Source organism: Condylura cristata, unplaced genomic scaffold (genome assembly GCF_000260355.1).
Source record: "Condylura cristata isolate star-nosed mole 26May11 unplaced genomic scaffold, ConCri1.0 scaffold00012, whole genome shotgun sequence".
Lineage (NCBI taxonomy): Eukaryota > Metazoa > Chordata > Mammalia > Eulipotyphla > Talpidae > Condylura > Condylura cristata.
The window spans coordinates 37,676,690-37,698,637 of NW_004567113.1; the positions used below are offsets into that span (position 1 = coordinate 37,676,690).

At 34.7% G+C, this 21,948-nt stretch overlaps 1 protein-coding gene across 5 annotated transcripts in view; it reads left to right on the forward strand.

Annotated features, from left to right (window-relative positions):
* PDS5A (PDS5 cohesin associated factor A) overlaps positions 1 to 21,948 on the forward strand; it is a 92,098-nt gene that overhangs the window by 51,405 nt on the left and 18,745 nt on the right. For all 5 annotated transcript variants that reach the window (XM_012724210.1, XM_004681337.2, XM_012724212.1 and 2 more), the window contains 9 exons: positions 4,408 to 4,523; positions 8,139 to 8,244; positions 10,349 to 10,509; positions 13,012 to 13,135; positions 13,887 to 14,045; positions 16,087 to 16,155; positions 18,162 to 18,298; positions 21,068 to 21,191; positions 21,498 to 21,702. In XM_012724210.1, coding sequence (XP_012579664.1) covers positions 4,408 to 4,523; positions 8,139 to 8,244; positions 10,349 to 10,509; positions 13,012 to 13,135; positions 13,887 to 14,045; positions 16,087 to 16,155; positions 18,162 to 18,298; positions 21,068 to 21,191; positions 21,498 to 21,702 — 1,201 coding nt within the window. The remainder of the gene's footprint in view (positions 1 to 4,407; positions 4,524 to 8,138; positions 8,245 to 10,348; positions 10,510 to 13,011; positions 13,136 to 13,886; positions 14,046 to 16,086; positions 16,156 to 18,161; positions 18,299 to 21,067; positions 21,192 to 21,497; positions 21,703 to 21,948) is intronic.

Genomic DNA, 21,948 nt, shown 5'->3' on the forward strand with positions numbered 1-21,948 from the left:
TAAGGTAGTAACTCAGTCTTACACTTATCATAGAGTTCTTGCTATACATTCATCATTGTTTGCAAGAGAACCAATACAAACCAAATATTGCCGAGGAAATGTGAACTTTAGGAAATAACAAGCAAGTGGTATTTTGTTCTAAGAAAAAACAGGAATTGTGTTTGGGTTTGAAAAAAATAACAGTAACATAAACCCCTATTACTAGTCAGACCAGAAATAATTTGTTTTCAAATCCAAAAAAGATGTTTGCAACCCAAAATGCCTCTGGATGAGTGTTAGTGCTATACAGATTTTAGAAACCAAGAAAGGATGATGACGAAAACTACACTTGAGCTGCAAAAAGAGTATGGTAATGATGATGCTTTTTTTTGAGAGGAAGATATTTGAATACTGGGTCACAAATAGTTAATAGATCTCTAGTCTAGAAGGAAAAAAATTTATATATGTAGTTTTTGGTGTGTGTAATTCACAGGAATTTCTCCAACTCTTACACTAGCATTGTGTATTTTAAGAAACTATTTCACTTGCTGATATATTTAGTCTGTGAAGTAGTACTTACAATATCCTTTAAACTCAAGAAAATGAACAGAATAATTTTTGACATTTTTTCAGACTATATATTATCTTGTCCCCTCTAAGGGCTGCTGATATTGATTACATATATCCTCCATTTCCCACATTCTTTTTTCCTATTGTTATATTCTGAAATAGAAAAGAATAAAAATGAAATATACCAAAAATAATTAATTTCTGTCATTCTGTATACCACTCATTCCATCTTTGAGACTCCCTTTTCTGTCCCTTTTATGTACTTAATTCCATCTCCTTTTTTTCTAAACAGTAGTCACTTTTCACTTCTAAAGATGTAAGCATTTCAGTAATTGATTTAGTAGGAATGGAAATCTAGTATTTTCCTCTTGTTTTGGTTTCATTCCTGAAAAAATTGTAGCAAATACACTTTAAGGAATAACAATAGAGGCATAGTATGGATTAATACATAATAGTGAGAAAGAGTGAGTAGTAGTATTCAAATACATGGTGCATATGTGTGTGTGTGTGTGTGTGTGTGTATGCTTTCCCTTTGTAGTTCAAGTTTTGAATTTTAACCCCTTGCTTCTTGAAAAGGACCATAAATGTCAACATTTTTTTAAAGGAAGCTTATTAATTCAACATTTAAGATAGTTCTAGGTTTCAATTTCAGCAGTACCATTTATAACCAGTGTTACCTTTTGTAAATAACTCCATATTTTTGAGCTTCGTTGTCTTCACCTATAAATATTATCCACTTACTAGTATTGTTAAAACAATAAAGTGAAATTTTATGTATAGACTAATATAATATAGGGCCCCTTGCACTGCCCTATAAGATATAAATAGTTATTCTTATGGCATATGTATGTGACAAGCAATAGGAATTTTTTAAATAGTTCTGGAATGGGATCATGTGTCTCCATTTTACTTAAACTTATGTTTAACTGGTCTCAAAGTGATTATATTATTTGTTAAGTCACACTTTTAAAACCATGCTGTCTGGATATGCATTGTATCTTCAGAAGTCCAAATTTCATTTTGTTCCTTGACCAAACTTATACCATTATCATTCACCACATAATTTAGTAAATTATATTATAAATGGTTTCACTGAGGTTGCAGTTTAGGTGACAGAGGCAGACACATTACAGTATGCATTATACTCTGTGATATTAAGTGTTCTGATGGAATCATGCTTTAATAGCAAATGATAGGCACTCCTCTTAGGTAGAGATAGAAATAAGAATAGCGTGCCCTCTCTGGTGGCACAACAGGTTAAAGTACAGCACTACAAAGCCGGCTGCCAGTTAGGTGACCCACATGGCACGGCAGACCTCTCCTGTCTTGCCCACTGCTCCCCTCAGCAGTGTACTTCATCAGTCTGCCTTTTCTGCACCCCACTCTCTCTGATAAAATATCTCAACCCAGCACCTCTGGCCTATATGCCAGATCTGTATGCATAAATAAATAAATAATATTTAAAAAGAGAGGGAGAAATAGGAATAGCTTTTTCTAGAGTAAATGATGACAAAGTTGAATCTTAAAGGATAATTAGAAATTAAAGAATGACTGCCATATCTTTTAACTTGGATAACTGGAGTCAGAGGAGTACATTTAGGGACAGAAGAAGATAACAGTGTGTGTTCTCTGTGTGCTCAGAAGCCTGAGACTTATGCCTGAATATATATCTGAGTGCATTTGTATCTCCTAGAGATAGAAAGGGAAAAGTACAAACAGGAAAGAGATAACAGTTATTTAATAACAATTATAAAATACTTACTGGTTTTACCTTTTTTATTGTTTAACGCAAATGATACACTGGTCACTATAACATGAGAGTTAAATCTTTGAAATTATTTCTTGAAGAAATTGCTATATCTAGTTTACTTAATCCCTCTGGAAAAAGTTGATAATTAATTTTCAGTAATTCCTCATAGGACTCATTTTGATTATTTAGAACAACAAAGTATGCAAGACAGTATGTGAAGGATACATTTTTTAAATGAACATATATTTTTCTTTCAGAAAAAGAAAGAAAAAATGTACGAAGGAGAAAGGGAGTGATATGTAATTACAGAATTTTTAGACTGTGTATGAGAGAAAGAATAAGATTAATAACTTGTAAATTTGTTGAGATTAGAGACTTATTTCTTTGATATTCCAAAAGAGTGCTCAATATACTAAACAACTTACGTAACCACTAATATGTACTAATAGTGGTTTCAGTCTGTAGTGATAACGTAGATATGATGTGAAATTTCTGAAACACTGTCATGGATTCTTATCGTTTGCAAAATGATTATTTCTTTTGACGTTTTCTCAAATGTTTTTCAGTTTTAAAACTTCTGTTGTTTTAGATGTTTATGGATTGAGTGATTTTCTCTTCCCCCCTTTGAATGTTTAAAGAAAACTGGTGCTGCTTACCTTTCACAAACTCATTTGACTTGCTCTGTGTCCCAAAGACTATCACACATTTAATATTGTAAATTACTTGTTATGAGAGGCTACCTAAATATTACCGACACAAAATATTGTTATGAGAAAATGGGGGAAAATACATTTTTTTTAAATTGTGTCTGGTATTATTTAAGTATATGTGTGTGTTTTATATTACTATTGGTATGATTTAATAAATGTGACATATTTTTTCCTTTAGCATTTCCTTTCTTTTTTTCTTTCTTTTTTTTTCCCTATGCTTACATATAGTGCCATAACTGTCTTTCCTCATTCCGGGTTTTTCCTTTTATTTTTCCCCCCTATTTTTCAATAATATATTTCAAAATTCTGGCTAACAACATTCTAATAGACATTTTTTTGTTAGACATCATTAACCTTATCTTAGCTTAACACAGATAAATTTTGTACTGCTTAGTAAAGGGACAGTCCCCTTTTGGGGAAACATACACACAATAAGTTCACTTTCAGATATTAGTGTTCAAATCGCATTTAAAATGTGAACATGCAGTTTACAGTAAGGTACACAATGACTAAGCACCAACTAACATTTTACTTTCTCAAATACTGACTCTCAATACTTTTACTCAGCTAATTATAGCTTGCAGAATAAATCAGACATCTTATAATGATTGTTTTCTTTGAACCTCAGACCTTTTAACTCACATCCCAGTTGCAAACACAGATATCTAATTTAATGATCTATAGTTAGTTTGCATCAAGATTAGTTAATGAAACTACAATAGAATTTTATTCTATTTCCTTTACTCTCTTGAACATCTCACTAAAATATTTTGTATGAGACATGTTTATAAAGTATCATTTATATAGTTTGGGAAGCACTTATAATGGACTTCATCCTCACAGCTAAAATGTACATTTACTTATGAGAGCAAATTTTAAACCTTGTTTTTATACTAAATTCCTCTCCTAGAGCCTAGTACATTATAAATTTAACCTTGTATTTGGGAAAATAAGTCTTCATAATGACTAGGTCTTTATATTCTTTAGAAAATTTCAACAATTATGTCTTTTCATTGTAGACTTGTTTCATGTAATACCTATACCTCTATTTTTAAACTCAACTATGTTATTCCAGAACTGAAAAAAAACTTTACAAATATTTATACACTGATGAATTTCCCTCTCTTAAAAAAAAAAAGTAAAATCTATCAATCAAATAAACCAATCAAATATATCCATGAAAGATGATAAACATGCCATCCTTTTTCTGTTCTCCACAATCCTGGTTTTATGATTACCTGATAAATATGTAATTTTAGCCATAGTTCAAAGCAGTTTTTTATTTTTTTTTTAACTTCTGCTGGTTTAAATTTTTAAATACTTTGAGACTACAATCTTTTATTTTTGAAAAACATTAAAGGGAATGATGCTTATTGCAAAATTTTTTATTTTCTATAGAGAGAAATAGCTCGGAAACTTGCAAATCCTAAGCAGCCAACAAATCCTTTTCTAGAAATGGTCAAATTTCTGTTGGAAAGAATTGCACCTGTGCATATTGATTCAGAAGCCATAAGGTAAGTCGACAAATATATTCGTTTACAAATAAGAAATAATATGAAAATAAGATAGATTCCAGCATCCCATAGTAGATGCCTAAAACCTCGTATATTGCCAAACCCTACGTATGCAATAATTTTTCCTATACCTGCAGATCTAGGATAGTTCAATTTCTTCATTAAGCAACAACAGGGCCTCGCTGGTGGCACACAGTTAAGTTTCAACACCATGAAACTGTCACTAGCCACTGCAGCAAGACTTTGATCCCTCACCAGGGAACTGGCCCACATGGCACAGCAGACCTCTCCTGTCTCGCCCATTACTCATGTCAGCAGTGTATTTCCATAGATCTGCCTGGCCTGTTCTCCACTGTCTTTGGTGAATCCATTTATCCCCTGCACCTCTGACCTCCACCTCAGTTCTTACATAAATAAGTATAAATAAATCCTTTTTAAAGAGATTAACAATAACAACATAATAAAATACAACATTTATAGTCAATACAATAAAAACCATGTGAATGTGGTCTCTACTCAAAATACCTTATTATACATAGTAATTTTGGGCTGGGCCTCCTTGACAGCCTAGAGCTTAAGTCTTAACTGTTGTCACCTCTGCAGCCTAAGTTTGATTCCTGGCCAGTATGCTAACACACATGTCACAGCACATGTTACTTCCCTCAGCAATGTATTTTAGTAAATCCTCCTGTTCTACGGCCCTGTCTATCTCTGGTGAATCCTGTCAGCCTCCCAGCACTTCTGGCCTACACCCCAGTTCTTCTAGATGCAAAAAAAAAAACCTGAACCATGGTTGACTTCTGGTAACCATTGAATGCAAAACTTCAAATAAGTAACTACTGTATAATCACATTCTGTGCTAGCTAGGACTTGAATATATATATTTGTGGGTACACAGTTTAGCTGATAAGAACAGAATTTGCCTACTTTTTTTTTTTTAACTGGATTGCTTTATTCCTTAATTTCCTTGGTTCCAAATTAAAAAAAATAAGGTTTTGAGAATATGAGTTTATTCACAGATGGACAATGACGAAAACCATAACTTAAAGCCTTGTTATTTTCCATTTCAGTGTCCTTTGCTCTCTACTGTTTGTTTTTAATGGGGTTAATCAAGGATACACTAGACTTAGACACTCTTGCATTTGTATATTGACTGTGAAAGAAACGTAATGAAATAAGGGAACATTTGCTATTACTCTTCGTGAGTCTTTGCAGAGATTCATTACTTTAGTAAGCCAAAACGAGCTAGTGTTTGTTCTCGAGTCTTAGAAAACCAAAAATTTAGTTCTTTCAGTAGCATCATGAGTTATTTGTGCTATAGAGAATATATTGGTCAGGGTTTCTAAAAGACTGGATTTATGCAAAATTCCAATTTTTTATTTTTAATGAGTAGCATGTATCAATGTAATACTCCTTTATGTAGCCAAATTTTCATGGAATATTAAATTGTAGATAGGCAGTTTATTCATATAACCTCAATTTAATGGGGCAATTTGTAACATATACTGGGTAAGTGGAAGAGGATAGTTAACATAACCCAAGTTGTTAGAGCAGGCTCCTGAGAAAGCAAATAAAAAGAGTAGTGAATGATCAGTAGGAATTATAAAGATTAACTAGGTGGTGATTTCTGGGAAAGGACAGCCCAAGTCACTACTTGGGTGTCCTTGTGGGGGTTATTTAAGCTTCCCAGAGCTTAATTTTCTCATCTTTAAAATAACCCGCATGGTGTGGCAGACCTCTCCTGGCCCACTCACTATTCCCTTAGTAGTTTATTTCAGTCCATCTGCCTGTTCTGCTCCCCACTCTGTCGTTGGTGAATCCTTTCACCCCCTGCATCTCTGGCCTATATGCCAATTCTGTATGCATAAATAAATAAACCTTTTAAATAGAGGTAGAGATAGAACCTTTTTTTTTTACAGAAATATTTTTTTCTCAGATGGTGTATCCTTAAAAGTATTTATATACCATAGTACTTGGCCAGTACAAAGTTGTCGTGTATGAAGTAGTGATTATAGTAATGGCTGAAATCTGGGAATTTTTCTTTAATTTCAAAAGAAATGGGTCAAGGACTGAATCCTAAGGTAACTTAACAAGAGGCTGTCAGGACAGAAGGAAATCATTAAGTTAAAAAGCAATGTTTAAAGGAAGCATGGTAAAAATAAGATGTCAGGAAATAAAGATGTCACAGAAGTCAAAAGAGAAACCAAAAAAGTAAATAGTTCAACTGGGCCATTCTTGACAGTTCAAGGAGTAATAACTCAGCACTATGAAGCTATCTGCAGCCATTGCAGCTCAAGTTCGATCCCCAGCCAGGGAACTAATCCACATGGAGGGGCAGTAGATCCTCCCCTGTTTTATCAACTGTTCCCCTCAGGGTATTTCAGTAGCTCTGCCTGATATGCTCCCCACTCTGTCTCTGGTGAATCCTCTCACCCCTGCACCTTTGGCCTGTACCGTAGTTCTTACATGCATAAGTAAATAAAAATCTTTTTTTTTTAATTTAGTTAATAATTTGACTAAAACTTGCATAACACAAAGGAGAAAATGTTACCTAAAACTTTTATATTTAGTTTCTATTTGTTGAATATTTTCTATTTTTAGGCCACTCACTAAGAAATTAATGTATTCAATAAGGTCCTCACCAAGATATCCTAGTCTCAAAACCAGAAATTGCACCTATTTTACTCAAAAATGGTATCATGTTGCTGCATTGTCTTTTGTTGCTCAGGAAATACTCCATTTTATAGTGGTTAGGTATATTTGAAATTAATTCTGGGGCCCTCCCTGGTGGCGCAGCGGGTTAAAGCACAGCACTGAGAATCTAAAGCCGCCTCCGCATGAGTTCGATTCCCGCCTGCCCCAGAGGTGACCACATGGCGCGGCAGACCTCTCCTGACCCGCCTGCTGCTCCCCTCAGCAGTGTACTTCGTTGATCTGCCTGTCCTGTTCCCCACTCTGTCTCTGGTGAAGCCTCTCACCGCCCCTGAGCCTCTGGCCTGTACCCCAGTTCTGTATGCACAAATAAATAAATCTTTTAAAAAAAAAAAGAAAGAAAGAAATTAATTCTGTAATAATGGAAAATAGTTTTTAATATATGAATTTCTTTATAGATAGAAATATCCATGATTCTGATGAATTGCTTCTTTACTATAAATTCCTAGAAATGGAAATATTAGATAGTTAATTAATGGCCAATGACTGATATCTTAAGATATGTACTGTTTATTTTTTCATTGGATAAATTTTCATTTGCCCATTTAAGCAATTGCCATTGTACTGTTTTTCTTAAAAATTTAAATGATCTCTTTATATAAGTGGATGTTAAATTGCTTATACTTATAAATTTCCAGTGTATGTGTCATCTAATTTTAGTTTTGTTGTTTTCCAGTAGAGTTTTTTTACATAGATTATTAGGGAAAGAAGGTAAACTCTAAAAATAAGCATAGCTGTCAAGCAAAGAACAAAGTTTAAAAAGTCACAAAATAACTCTTTACCCAGAAACATATTTTCAATCTGATGTTTGATTATATATTCTATTACAGTAGAGTTAGGAGTTAGAATACTGTTACTAACCTATATATATTTTTAACCTATGTATATTTTTTCTTTTAACAGTGCACTAGTAAAGTTGATGAATAAATCAATAGAGGGGACAGCAGATGATGAAGAGGAGGGTGTAAGTCCAGATACAGCTATTCGCTCAGGACTTGAACTTCTTAAGGTACTTCTAAACATTTTTGTTTCCATGCATTTCCATAGTTGTAATTTGCATTCCTCTAAGAATATGCAAAAGCCAGGCTCAATTAATGGAATCTATAAAAAGATTTTTTAAATGTGTCAAAATCGTATTTATAAAATAACGTATTTTGGCTTTTGCTATTTTTATTCATCACTTGAAAGCTTACTACACTTCTAACAGTATATACTAAATAATCAAGTCTTAACTTTCAAGGAACCTGCATTTGAGATCAAAGGCCTACTTACTGGATGTATTTTAATGGCAAGTCTTGCTTAATCAGGTGATTTCTAAACAATTGGTAATTATAACAGATGCCATACCAAGAAATTCAGATTTGAAAAATTAGTAAGATCTAAGTCAGGCTTTGTGGACATATGATTAATCTAAGGGGAATGTGGTATCATCAGAGAGAATAATTCTTGACATATGTGAAGTATTGTTGGTAGTCTAGCCTGACTAGAGGAAGAATTGCTTTGGGGAATGATGGGAAATAAAGTTAGCTTGAGATTATGAGTTGCCATCAAGGCCGAAGGTACTGTCAATGAACTTTTCATATGAAACAGCTCTTGAGAGAACTGTCAGTGAATGAAGCAAAGAGAAGAAATTGAAGACAAAATGACACCTAGAGTATTCCGATATATAAGCGAAGAGTGAAGAAGCAAACCAGTGCAGTGGATATTATATGGAAAGATGTGATGGGATTATAGTGTGATGGTCTTAAAATATTATTTCATTGGGAAAATTGACATTTCTTGAATAAGATTTTAATTATATCTTCAGTAATGGTGATATATTTTTAAATAGTTCAAGAGTGATATCTTTAAGATAACCTTTTTAACAGATAGTTTTTTTCAATTTAGTTACTAAGATTAAAACCTCACAACTAAACATCACTCTAAATTTCTCCATATGAGCTTCCACTTTATAATCTATTAAATGCTATTGAGGGCCCTCCCTTGGTGGCACAATGAGTTAAAAGCACAGCCAAGAAGTGTCTGCAGCCACTGCAGCACAAGTTTGATTTTGGCCAGGGAGGGTGACCCAAATGGTGTGACAGACCTCTCCTGACCCCACCCGCTGCTTCCTTCAGCAGTGTACTTTTTTGATCTGTCTATTCTGCTCCCACTCTGTCTCTGCTGAATCCTCTCACCCACCGCACCTCTGGCCTGTTCCCCAGTTCTTGTATTCATGAAAATAAATAAATTCCTTCACCATTCCCCCATCTTCACTTCTCTACACTCTTGGCCCTTATTTGTGATATTATGCTAACTGGATTGTTTGCTTTTTATGGAAGGTAAACTTGTGTCAAAATAAATATAGCAACAATTAATCTGTTTGTAATAGGGATTATTATTTCACAATAATGTCTTCTGTGTTACAGTTATTAACTTTTTGTGATGGCTTTCAGTTAAAATATTTCCTTATAGATTATATATATATATATATACATATTTATTTTTTTTAAGATTTAATTTATTTATGCATACAAAACTGGGGTACAAGCCAGAGGTACAGGAGTGGTGAGAAGATTCACAAGGGACAGAGTGGAGAGCAGAACAGACCGACTAATGAAGTACACTGCTGAGGGGAGCAGTGGGCGGGTCAGGAGAGGTCCGCGGAGCCATGTGGGTCATCTCCCGGGCAGGGATTAAACTCATGCTGAAGTGGCTTCAGCTTCTTAGTGCTGTACTTTAACCAGTTGAATCACCAGGGAGGGCCTAGAATATATTTCTGTCAGTGAAATAAGCTATTACCACTTTGTTCACACATGTCACATGTCTTTAAAAACACACACACACACACATTTTCTACATTCCCAGTTTCAGAATAAACCAATCGGTAACAACAAAAAAAATAGGACGAGAGCTATATCAAGTTTTTTAAGAAGTCTGCTGCATGGTGTTTTTGCTAATGTCCTGGTATCCATAACTCTACAAGGCAAACTATAAGATACAAAGCTTAGTATATGTATCTTGCATATACAGAATTTAATAACTTTGTGTTCTTTGTAATAGAACTATATTTCTATTTTTTTAATGGATTAAAACCATTGTCTGTACTTCTAAAGCAATATCTATCCCTCCAGGTTCTGTCTTTCACACATCCTACCTCGTTCCACTCTGCAGAGACATATGAGTCCCTGTTACAGTGCCTCAGAATGGAAGATGACAAGGTAGCAGAAGCTGCTATACAGATTTTTAGAAATACAGGTCACAAAATAGAAACAGACCTACCCCAGATACGATCGTGAGTATATTTTTTCTCATGATAAATATAAAAATTTTCTAAGAATGGGAGCTATAGAAAAGTTTCCTTTATTCATGTAGGAGAATAGGGGAGAAGAAAACCTTTTCTCTAACAATTACTCCTCTGTATCCTTACATTTACCTCAGCCTTTCTCACATACTTCTCCCCTACCATTAGAGTACAGGCAAAGGAATAAATTTAAGCACTGTCTATTATAAAAATTTTTTGTAATAAATAAGTAATAAAAAATCACAGATTTTAGATTTTGTGATTAATATATTTTCCTAATCTGCTAATCTTGGTTCATGTTTTTTCCCCAGCAGGATTACCTTATTGCACCAATGAATGTGATAATCAAATAGTATGCTTAATAAAAATATTAATTCGTTGATTGGCTGCTGGCATTAGAGCTTATATTTTTTGATCCTAGGCTCTAAACTACCTCCCCTCTCTTAAGAATGAAATACATTTTTGTATTTTCACTTTGACATCTTTAAGATAATTGCCTTAAGATCAAACTTTTACCTAGAGTTTATATTTAGACTTAAGGTGTGGGAGATATCTTTTGGAGGAAGAACACCATGCTGAAGGCTTTTAACTCAGAAGTTCAGGTATATGCAAATAGCTTCAAGTATATCCAAATCAAACCAGTTTTCCCTCAGAGAGTAATAATAGAACAAGGAGACTCATGACTGCAAAAGTTTTATTGCATTTGTGAGCTAAGAGTTTAATATGAGAAATAATTGAGTATTATGCCCTCTTCATTGTTAGTGCTATACTAACTAATATAAAACAATTTTTACATTCATTCTCTTCTTTCAAGTTTATATTCTAGAGGTGATCATCTTTTATTTGTATATTATAGGGGAAAAATCACTGTCATAATAGAATAAAGTTTCCAAAGAATATTTCAAGATAAGAAAAACAAATGGTTTTTTTTGTTTTAAGGTAGACTACGGGCTTAAATTTTATCCTAAAGAAAATAGTGTGAAATAGGTAGAAGCATTAATTTTGGATACAAATTATAAAACTTTTTACAACTATTGGAGATAGAAGAAAAAGGATCAGTGAAAAGCAAAGAAACACAGCATTGCAGATCTCAGTGTTGATAGCATCATTGGATTATAATTACATTAGAAAAACAAGACAGGCCAACAGGCCAAAACTGATCCCCCCCCCCCCATTGGGCTGGCTAAGAAGAATTAATACATTTAGTAATAATTTGATTGGTACTATATCTTTATTATATTTTGGTTATCTTATTATATATTATTTTGGTTAATGAAGTTGTAAAAGAAAAACTTCAATAGCTCTTTCACCCTCAGTGAAAGAAGGTCACTGAACATTGAAATCCTTTCTAATAATTCTAAACCTTTATGGAGAGAAATTCATAAGGAGAGCATATTCATAAGTATCAGTTGATAGCAGTGCATGTATTCCACCTTTTTGGTTCAGGTACATGACCTTAGGCCTCTATTATAGGAGGACCCTTTTCCATCATTGCATTTGACACCACTGCCCTTTATAATCTCTATCTCTAAGATAGGATCATTGGATCATGTGTGTGACAAGTACTTAAATTTTTGTTTTGCCTTACAGATTTTTTCTGATTAGAAAAATAATTGTATTTGCATTTTATAAAGCTGCAACTTTAGATAACATAAGGGAAGGTACTATTAACATTTTAATGTATAGTTTCATACTGTTTTGTCTGTATAGTTGTGTGTGCCTGTTTTTTTGTAGGCTGATAATGTTTTACCATATCATCAATATTTAATGTTTTAACAATTTGATACATACTTTTTATCATCTTATGTAAAGTTTCATTTTAGTCTTCACTGTCAGTGTAAAGGTTATCTACATGGATTTTGGAACAAAAATGCTTATTTTTAAATCCCAGCTCCACCATTTCCTAACACTGTCTCTTACCTTAAATAATATTTTTGTGCTTTTGTTACTCACTACTTAATGACTACAATTATTGCTGACTTTGGGTGGTTATGACAACTGATTGAATTTATCTATTAAAAACACTTGGTGCTTTGCATAGCTATTTTTACTGATTATATGTCTGTATACTTGCACACTTTCACTTATCATTTCTTCTTTTTAATACAGTTTGGCCTTTTGCTGCTTTTTTTTTGTGACTGACTTTAAAAAAAGTCAAATGTGATCTTAAAAGTAGAAGTAGGTTTAGAAGGTATATGGCACGCAGCATGTTGTAGAGAGAAATTGTGTGTTTATTATTTGTTTCATATTCATAAGGTAACTCAAATGAAAATAGTCTCCTGAAGCCACCTTTTCTTGGGACATTGTATTTCTTGGATTATATTTGGGACAGAGAAGGAAACTTGAAGCCTTTCTATCAATCAAGTAATTTTTGAAAGGTTTCTGTAACCACAGAAATCTAAACAGTTATATCAAACAACCAAAAGAACTATTTTTAGTTTATGGGGTTTTTTTGTTGGGTTTTGTTTTTGGTAACTATGATATTTTTTGCAGGACCTTAATTCCCATTTTGCATCAGAAAGCGAAGCGAGGTACTCCACACCAAGCAAAACAGGCTGTTCATTGTATTCATGCTATATTCACAAATAAGGAAGTCCAGCTTGCACAGATTTTTGAGGTACGTGTAATACATGGGATGTGTTCACGTTCATTTTTATTTTTATCTTTATGATTTAACAAAAATAGAAGGTAGAATTTTTATAAGCTATTATTCTATCCTAGTATATAAATACATGCAACCAAGGGCTCTTGCTCACTGTATAGCCAGCTTTTGTATCAGATTTTATGGTTACTTTGTACATTAAAAGATGTTTTGTGTTTTTGTGTAGAACATTTTGTTTAATTTTAGCCTTCCTGGTTTAGTAGTCCATCTGTCCTCAGAAAGTATTAGTCAATGACTTGAACCAGCTCGTTTAAAATATCTAAGAGTCCTACTTGAAGATTAGTCCTGTTTGGCTGAACTCTACCACTGGAAAGATATTCCCACTATTCTAAAGTAATTCATTGTTAGCTGAACCCCAAGAATGCTCTTTTTTTTTTAATGTTACTTGTTATTTAATGAAATGTCCTACAGAATAAGAAATTCACTAACATAACAGATCTATTGTTATGTTATAGATGATGATGCAGAAACGTTCCTGTTTTTACATTTACCTTTTAGATGAGTCTTAATCTTTACTTCTCTTTCTTTCCATATTGTTATATCTTATAGGTGAAATAACAAGTGGCTATTGTGGCTGTAGTTACATATTATTACAACAGATTTGTTTACACGTGATAAATTGAGGACTTGGGTGTGTTGACTGTTTCCATAAAATGTCTAGATATTTATAAAACAAAATGGTAATTTTGCTGTTTTATTTTTATAGCCACTCAGTAGGAGTCTGAATGCTGATGTACCAGAACAACTTATAACTCCATTAGTTTCACTGGGCCACATTTCTATGTTAGCACCAGATCAATTTGCTTCCCCAATGAAATCTGTAGTAGCAAATTTTATTGTAAAAGATCTGCTAATGAATGACAGGGTAAGTTTCTCATTTAATTAATTAACTTTAGAATCATAAGAGTAAGGTGTTTTACATCTTTATCACCAAAATATTTCTGCTTCTGTCTGTATATAGTTTTCTTTAGCTTTTAGATTACTCTTATTTCCCTCCTTATTTTTTAATTTACAAATAACATTTTGACATCAGTGTAGCTATTGCTAGAACATGCATTTAAGAAAGAAAAAGTGAGAACATGAGATAGCTCAGTCATGACATAATAAACATACAACTGAAATGCCATTATCCTAATCTTTGACAAACAACATACTAGTAGAGTGCTTGAATTTTGCTTTATCCAACATGATTAAAATATCAGTGGAATTGTATTTGATTAACTTTTTGAAATATAATCATTGTACTTTTGTTACTAGATTGATGTGTTCTAGTAACTGAATTGCATGAGTGTGGGTTAGAGCCCAGTAATGTATATGAAGGTTGAAAAGGCTCCCCAAGTGAATTCTGAAACACCTCTGATTAAGAATCACTATATGGGGACCCTCCCTGGTGGTGCAGTAGGTTAAAGCACAGCATTATGAAGCTAGCCGCAGCCACATTAGCATAAGTTTCATCGCAAGGAAGTGACCCACATGGCACAGCAGACCTCTCCAGTTTCACCCACTGCTCCCCTTAGCAGTGTTTTTCAGTAGATCTGCCTGTTTTGCTCCCCACTCGGTCTCTGGTGAATCCTCTCACTCCCCCATACTGCTGGTCCGCACCCCACTTCTATGAATAATCCTTTTTCAAAAAAATTGCTACTTTATCAAACTTGTCTAAATTAAAGTGTTGAGTAAAGGTGGCTTTTTTTGTGTTTGCTTTTTTTATTATTAGTTTATTTTTACATATTTTTGTGCATTTTTCCATCTCAGTTGCAATGTTTGCTTGCTTTTTAAAGATTGGTTTATTTATGCACAACTGAGGTATAGACCATAGGTGTGGGGGGTGGTAAAAGGATGCACCAGAGACAGAGTGGCTAGTAGAACAGGCATATCGATGAATACACTCCTGAGGAGAGCAGCGGGCAAGACAGTAGAGGTCTGCGGCACCATGTGGGTCAGGGGATGTGAATTTGTGCTGAAGCAGCTGGTGAATCGGCTGTGTGTAGCTTCATAGTGCTGCGCTTTAACTTGTGCCACTAGGAAGGGCCCATAATTATTCTTAATTGCTGGATTAATGTGGATGATTTTCAATGTAGTGGTAGTTATCCAGTTTATTTATAATTTGCCCACATGGTCCAAAAGTTTTTGAGCCCTCACTATTGAACTTAATTACTGTACATAATCCTCCTCATTTCTCTCTCCATTCATTTGCTATTAATGAGGCTACCAACAAATATAATCATCACCTTAGTAGATGTGAAATACTGTGTTGTGTCTCTGAGTTACCCTAGTTACTTATTATGTTTGGGATTTTCTTCTTGTGTTTAATGGCTATTTTTCTGTCTTCCTTCTGTATTCAATGGCCTTTGCTCTTTGTTGACTTGTAAGAATTCTTTATTCCAAATTATCAAATCATTTTCAGATATTTGCCAAATTCAAGCTGATAAGTATTTTCCACTATCTTGTCTTTTAAGAACTTTATAGTTTTAAATCTTAAATTAAGATCTTTGATCCATTTTGAGTTAATTTTTCTATATGGTATGAGATAGTGGTCCATCTTTGTTATGGTTTTGTATCTGGTTTTGCAGCGCCACTTATTACAGAGATTCTTTCCCCAATAACTGGTTTTCATGCCATTGTTCATATTCCATTGATGTGTATGTGAGGGTGTTCTAAGTTCTGTTTTGTTCCATTAGCCTGTGTCTGTACTTACCACCACATTGCCTTAATTACTAAATTAAGTAATATATAGTATTTGTATAGTATAGTATTTGCATATTTGTAATAAATACCTAAATTAGAAATGTTGAGTTCTCCAATTTTATTCTTTCTAAACACAATTTGGTGACTCTCATAAGATTTCTTGAACAGAGTGAAGTATGAAAAACTTTCTTTATAGAAATTAGATTTTCAATTGTTTACAGTCAACAGGTGAGAAGAATGGAAAATTATGGTCTCCAGATGAAGAAGTTTCTCCTGAAGTACTTGCAAAGGTAAATCTGTGTAGGTCTTAACAAGTTTTGTATTGAAATGAACTTTCATATATATCCTTTAACTCAGCAGTTAATATGTATTTTTAATGAGATACTTTATTTTTAAGTCAAAGATACATGTTTCTCAAATTGTGGTTGTCATCGAGTGACTTACATGTCAGCATCATTGTGTAGACCTTTCTGTCTGCTGAAATAATTTCTCTGAGTCTGTTTTACACAGAGATTTGTGTGTACAGTGGTGATACTAAGAAGCATCTTAGGGTAGCCTTACTACCACTATGTATACGCATATGAATATTAACTTGGCAAAAACAGATTGCTGTAATCAAATTGGTAAGTTTTGAGGGATTTAAATTGTACCTCAATAAATTTGTTCTTAAAGGTCTACTCTCTAGTGGTCTACCTCCCTAGTGACCAAGAGGTTAGTCCCAGTGCTGTCAAGCTATCACAAGCCACTGCAGCATGACTTTGATCCCCAGCCAGGGAGCTGACCCACATGGCACAGCAGATCTCTCCTGTCTCACCCCCTGCGCCCCTCAGCAGTGTATTTCAGTAAATTAGCCTATTCTGCTCTGTCCCTGGTGAATCCTCTCACCCCCTATACCTCTGCCTTATACCCTAGTTCTTGTATGCATAAATAAATATAGATCTTAATAAATAAATATAGATCTTGCAAGAAATTGTTCCATATTTCTTCATAATCTGTTTCACCTTTTGTAGCTTCAGTCAGTAATTGCCAGTGAATATAGTAACTAATACCTAGTTTTTTGTTTTTTGTTTTTTTAAGATTTATTTATGTGTACAAGAGCTGAGGTATAGGCCAGAGGTGCTGGCTATAGTTTCAGAATGCTGAAATTCAACCCCTTGTACCATCAGGGAGACCCAATATCTAGATTCCTCAGCTACTGCTTTCATGTATAGTAACAGTCTTTTGAACAGGAGTCTCTAAAATAAATATAAGTTATTACAAAGATCTCTTAGGTTTTAATCAGAAGGTTAAGCAATTACCCTGAATCAGATTTGATTTCTTCAGAATGAGTTTTCAGTACTAAGTAAGTTCTTTTAGTCCCTGTAATCAGTATAGCTCAAAAGGTTATTTTTAAACTATAGGCATTCCTTGGAGATACTGCAGATTCAGTTCCAGCCTACCACAATAAGCGAGTCACATGAAATTTTGGTTTTCCAAGTGCATATAAGTTACATTTAAACTTATACCATAGTGTTGTGTGCAATAGCAGTATGTCTAAATAAAACAATGTACATACCTTAATTTAAAAATACTTTATTGCTAAAACTTGCTAACTATCTCAGTCTTCACCAAGTGCTAATCTAGCTGGTGTAGGGGTTTGTTTCAGTGTTGGTTGATGACTGACTGGGATGGTGGTTGCCGATGCATTGAGATATCTGGCAGTTTTTCAAAATTAAGAAAACAGAATTTGTTGCATTGACTGACTCTTCCTGTCACAAATTTTCTCTGTAGCTTGCAATGCTGTTTGATAGTATTTTACTCACAGTAGAACTTCTTTTCAAAATTTGACTTTTCAAAATTTGACTCACTTCTCTCAAACCCTGGTTTATTGACTGAGTTTATTGCAAACCCTGTGTTGTGATTTCAACAAAAAATATGGCACCAGTACACATGCCTCTTTGAAAGATTTGAAAATCTTGGGCAGTTGTCTTAACTGTTACAGCTTAAGTTTAGAAAGAAGACCTTGGGCAAGTTATCATGGTAAATAGTCTCAGTTGACTTGTCTTATTGGAAATCAGAATACTTTCCCTCATAGATTTATTTGGAAGATTAAATAAACTAATACATATATACCTCTGGGAACAGTACCTGATAACAGGTCAAGCCAAGCAATGCTATTTTTTATTCTTATCCATTTGTTTAGTAAAACATGTCTCCTGGCAATTAAGCACTCACTAATCTAATTAACATAATTTAACCTTCCATTCAATTGGAATTTTAAGTTGCTTTCTTTTTTTAGCATGTTAATGTTTTATAGGTACAAGCAATTAAACTTCTGGTAAGATGGCTGCTGGGTATGAAAAACAACCAGTCTAAATCTGCCAATTCAACTCTTCGGTTATTATCAGCAATGTTGGTTAGTGAAGGTGACCTGACAGAGCAAAAGAGGATCAGGTGAGATTGTTTCCTTGCAATCCTTTCAGGTTTTTTAGCTCAGTATTGTTGCAACAGCTTAAACAGGAATGATTAACCTAAATAAATCTGGTAACTGTTGAGTGATAACTGTGTGCTTTGGTATCAGATCTTACATATTCACTTGAGCTTTATACATTTTCAGTGTTTTCATAATTATGTTATACAAAACAAACACTAGAAATAAGGCTGCAGAGGCACCAGGGAGGAGACACAAAGGCTTAGTGTAAAATAAATATGGGTGCTTTTGATGGTGGGAGTGATACGATAACATACATCTGTATAGGTATGAACTTAACTCCCCCAAATCATGTACAGTGTTGTAGACCACTACTACATCAGGTTAAAAAAAAAATCTCCTTTCCTAAAGACTAAATTTTTTCCAGTTAATGTTTAATTGTAATCACTATAGTAATGTTTAAATTACCATCAGTAATTGATTCAATTAAATAAATACTTGTTGAATGACTGCTCATCGTAAAACTCTGGAAAGCTTTGCAGCAAAAACATTCAGTTCTACCTTCAAGGAACTCTTGCTGTAGTCTAGAAACTGATCAGAGCAAGTGCTGTGACTCGGCACCAGGAAAGCAATAAAAATGTCGGTCGCAGTTCAGAGAAGTCAGTGTCAGTGTGCTTGTTTTACTCTGTCTCTGGTGAATCCTCTCACTCCCCACACCTCTGGCCTATACCCCAGTTCTGTATGTATAAATAAATAATTTTTTAAAAAATAAATCTTGGGGGGAGGTCTTTTTCTAATTAAAAATAAAAGTAAAATATACAGCATGTTATCAATTTTTTTTGATTGCTCCCCCTCACCCCCCAAAAATAGAATGGTTAACTGTGAAACACAAGTATCAAAACATATTTGGCAGATCCTTATTGGATGTTACATGGTTTAGCTTAACTCTAGACAAAGAAACTTAAATGCTCCATTTATTAGCTGCGTGAACTTGTAGTACAAATTGCATTTCTGAGACTTGTTTCCTCATGAGTTAAAAATTGTAAAGTGTTGGCCCTCCCTGGTGGCGCAGCGGGTTAAAGCACAGCACTGAGAATCTGAAGCCACTTCCGTATGAGTTCGATTCCCGCCTGCCGCCTGCCCCGGAGGAGACCACATGGCGAGCCAGACCTCTCCTGGCCCGCCCGCTGCTCCCCTCAGCAGTGTACTTCGTCGATCTGCCTGTTCTGCTCCCCACTCTGTCTCTGGTGAAGCCTCTCACCGCCCCTGAGCCTCTGGCCTGTACCCCAGTTCTGTATGAATAAATAAATAAATCTTTAAAAAAAAAAAAATTGTAAAGTGTTTCACACACTGCCTGGCACAAAGTTAAGCACCCAAGTAATAGAACTTTTTTTTTTCCCAAGTCCTCAATTATTTTTCTCAGAAGATTTTTTTTTGTTTTTTAAGATTTATATATTTTTGCACACAAAAACTAGGGTAAGGTGCAGGGGGCGAGTATTCAACAGAGACAAAACGGGGAACAGAACAGGCGGGTACTGAAATACTCTGCTGATGGGAGCAGTGGTAGGTCAGCTCCCTGGCAGGGACAGAACATGTGCAGCAGTGGCTGAGGACAGCTTCATCATGCTACACTTTAACTTATTGTGCCACCAGGGAGGGCCCTATTTTCCTCAGGAGATTTTTGATGATCCTTGGTTGTTACTAGCAGTCCTTTTGACTATGCTGTTGTCCACAAGTATCATGTTTTCTCCCACTAAGCTATAGTCCATTGTGGACTCAGGCCAGCTTTTCACATTTTCTAAAATTTTTAAGATTTATTTATGCATACAAAAATGGGGTACACACCAGAGGTGCAGGGGCGGTGAGAGGATTCACCAGCGATAAGCTGGGAGAAGAATAGGCAGACCAACGAAATATAGTGCTGAGGGGAGCAACGGGCAGATCAGGAGAGGTCTGCCACATCACGTGGTCACCTCCAGGCCAGGGATTGAACTCACTGAAGCTGCTGTGGCCAGCGTACAATGCTGTATCCTTACCCATTGCTACACCAAGGTGGGCCCTTCTAAATTTTTAACGATATCAAAGCTACACTGTCAACATTGATGCAGTATCAACACTATAATGTACAGTTAAGGTTTAAGTGGGAACACTGTCCTATTACCCAATTTATTGTCACATTTTCCCACATAGGTAGTAAGTACTGGGTTGGGGTAAGCGTGCCTGGCTCTCTTATCTTCCATGTGAAGATGCCTACTGCAAAAGGAAGAAATTACTGGCTGAGTTAGAGAATGACCCTAACGCCATATCCTTTCCTTTTACTTATGTGATAGCTCCCCCTTTCTGGTGCAAATCATCTCCAGATTGCTGGCCCTATATTTCACCAGGGATGTGTAGCCTTAACTAGATTCCTGTGTATCTATGTATAGGCATTAAGGGAACTGTAGGAGGGAGATTTAAAATAAGAAATTTATAATTTTTCAAGGTTTTTTTTTTTAACCAAGTGCTCTATAATGAGTATTAGTACATTAAGAAAACAGATAATTCATCCTAGTATTGCAAATTAACGTGCTTATGAGAATGAGCAGAGTTGTTTGGCGTAACTAAATAAGGAAGATAAGCTCATCAGATAGTCATAATGACCTTTTTCCCTGTGGACTCAAAGGCTATGTTTGTACATTATATCATTATAAGTGTAAATTATGCTAAGAATTTTACACTCAAAAAGGGATCAAAGTTTTTTATGAATGATAATGTTTATAGGAAATGCTTATTTCTTTTTTGTTTGTTTATAGTAAATCTGATATGTCTCGCTTGCGATTAGCTGCTGGTAGTGCCATAATGAAGCTTGCTCAGGAACCTTGTTACCATGAAATTATAACTCCAGAACAGTTTCAGCTTTGTGCACTTGTTATTAATGTAAGTCACAATCTTATTTTTGTCAGTTACTTGGCCTTTAAAATTGTATACATTTCTATTCTGTGGGTACAGACCCATTCACTGTTTTTTACTGGCAAAGGAATTCTGTTACTACAATTCTAACAAAAAGCCCACAAATTTAAATTGTGTTCCCCCATTATCATTTTAAAAAATGAAAACATATTAAAAATGTATAAAATACTCCTGTGTTTGCCAGTTGTTAAAACTGAACTGGACTTTTTGTTATGGTATTTAAAAACACTAATAACTTTTTATTTAAGTATTTCTGATTTTGTGCTACTGCAGGATGAGTGCTACCAAGTAAGACAGATATTTGCTCAGAAGTTGCATAAGGCGCTTGTGAAATTACTGCTCCCATTGGAGTATATGGCGATCTTTGCCTTGTGTGCCAAAGATCCTGTGAAGGAGAGAAGAGCACATGCACGGCAGTGCTTGCTGAAAAACATCAGCATACGCAGGGAGTACATTAAACAGAACCCCATGGCTACTGGTAAGTAGCTTTGAAAGCTCCCAGTGTGTAAATAAATCTTGTCAGGGTATCTGTTGGAGGGAGGGGAATTATTTTAAATACTTCTGTTACAGTGTATAATAGCAATGGGACTTTTTTTTTTTATTATTACAAAGTTTATTTTTACATCATTTTGCACATTTTTTTTTCCATCTCGATTGTAATCCCCGCAGTTTCCCATCACCAGATCACCCCTGTGCCACCACCCTAGTCCCATGCATTTCCCTC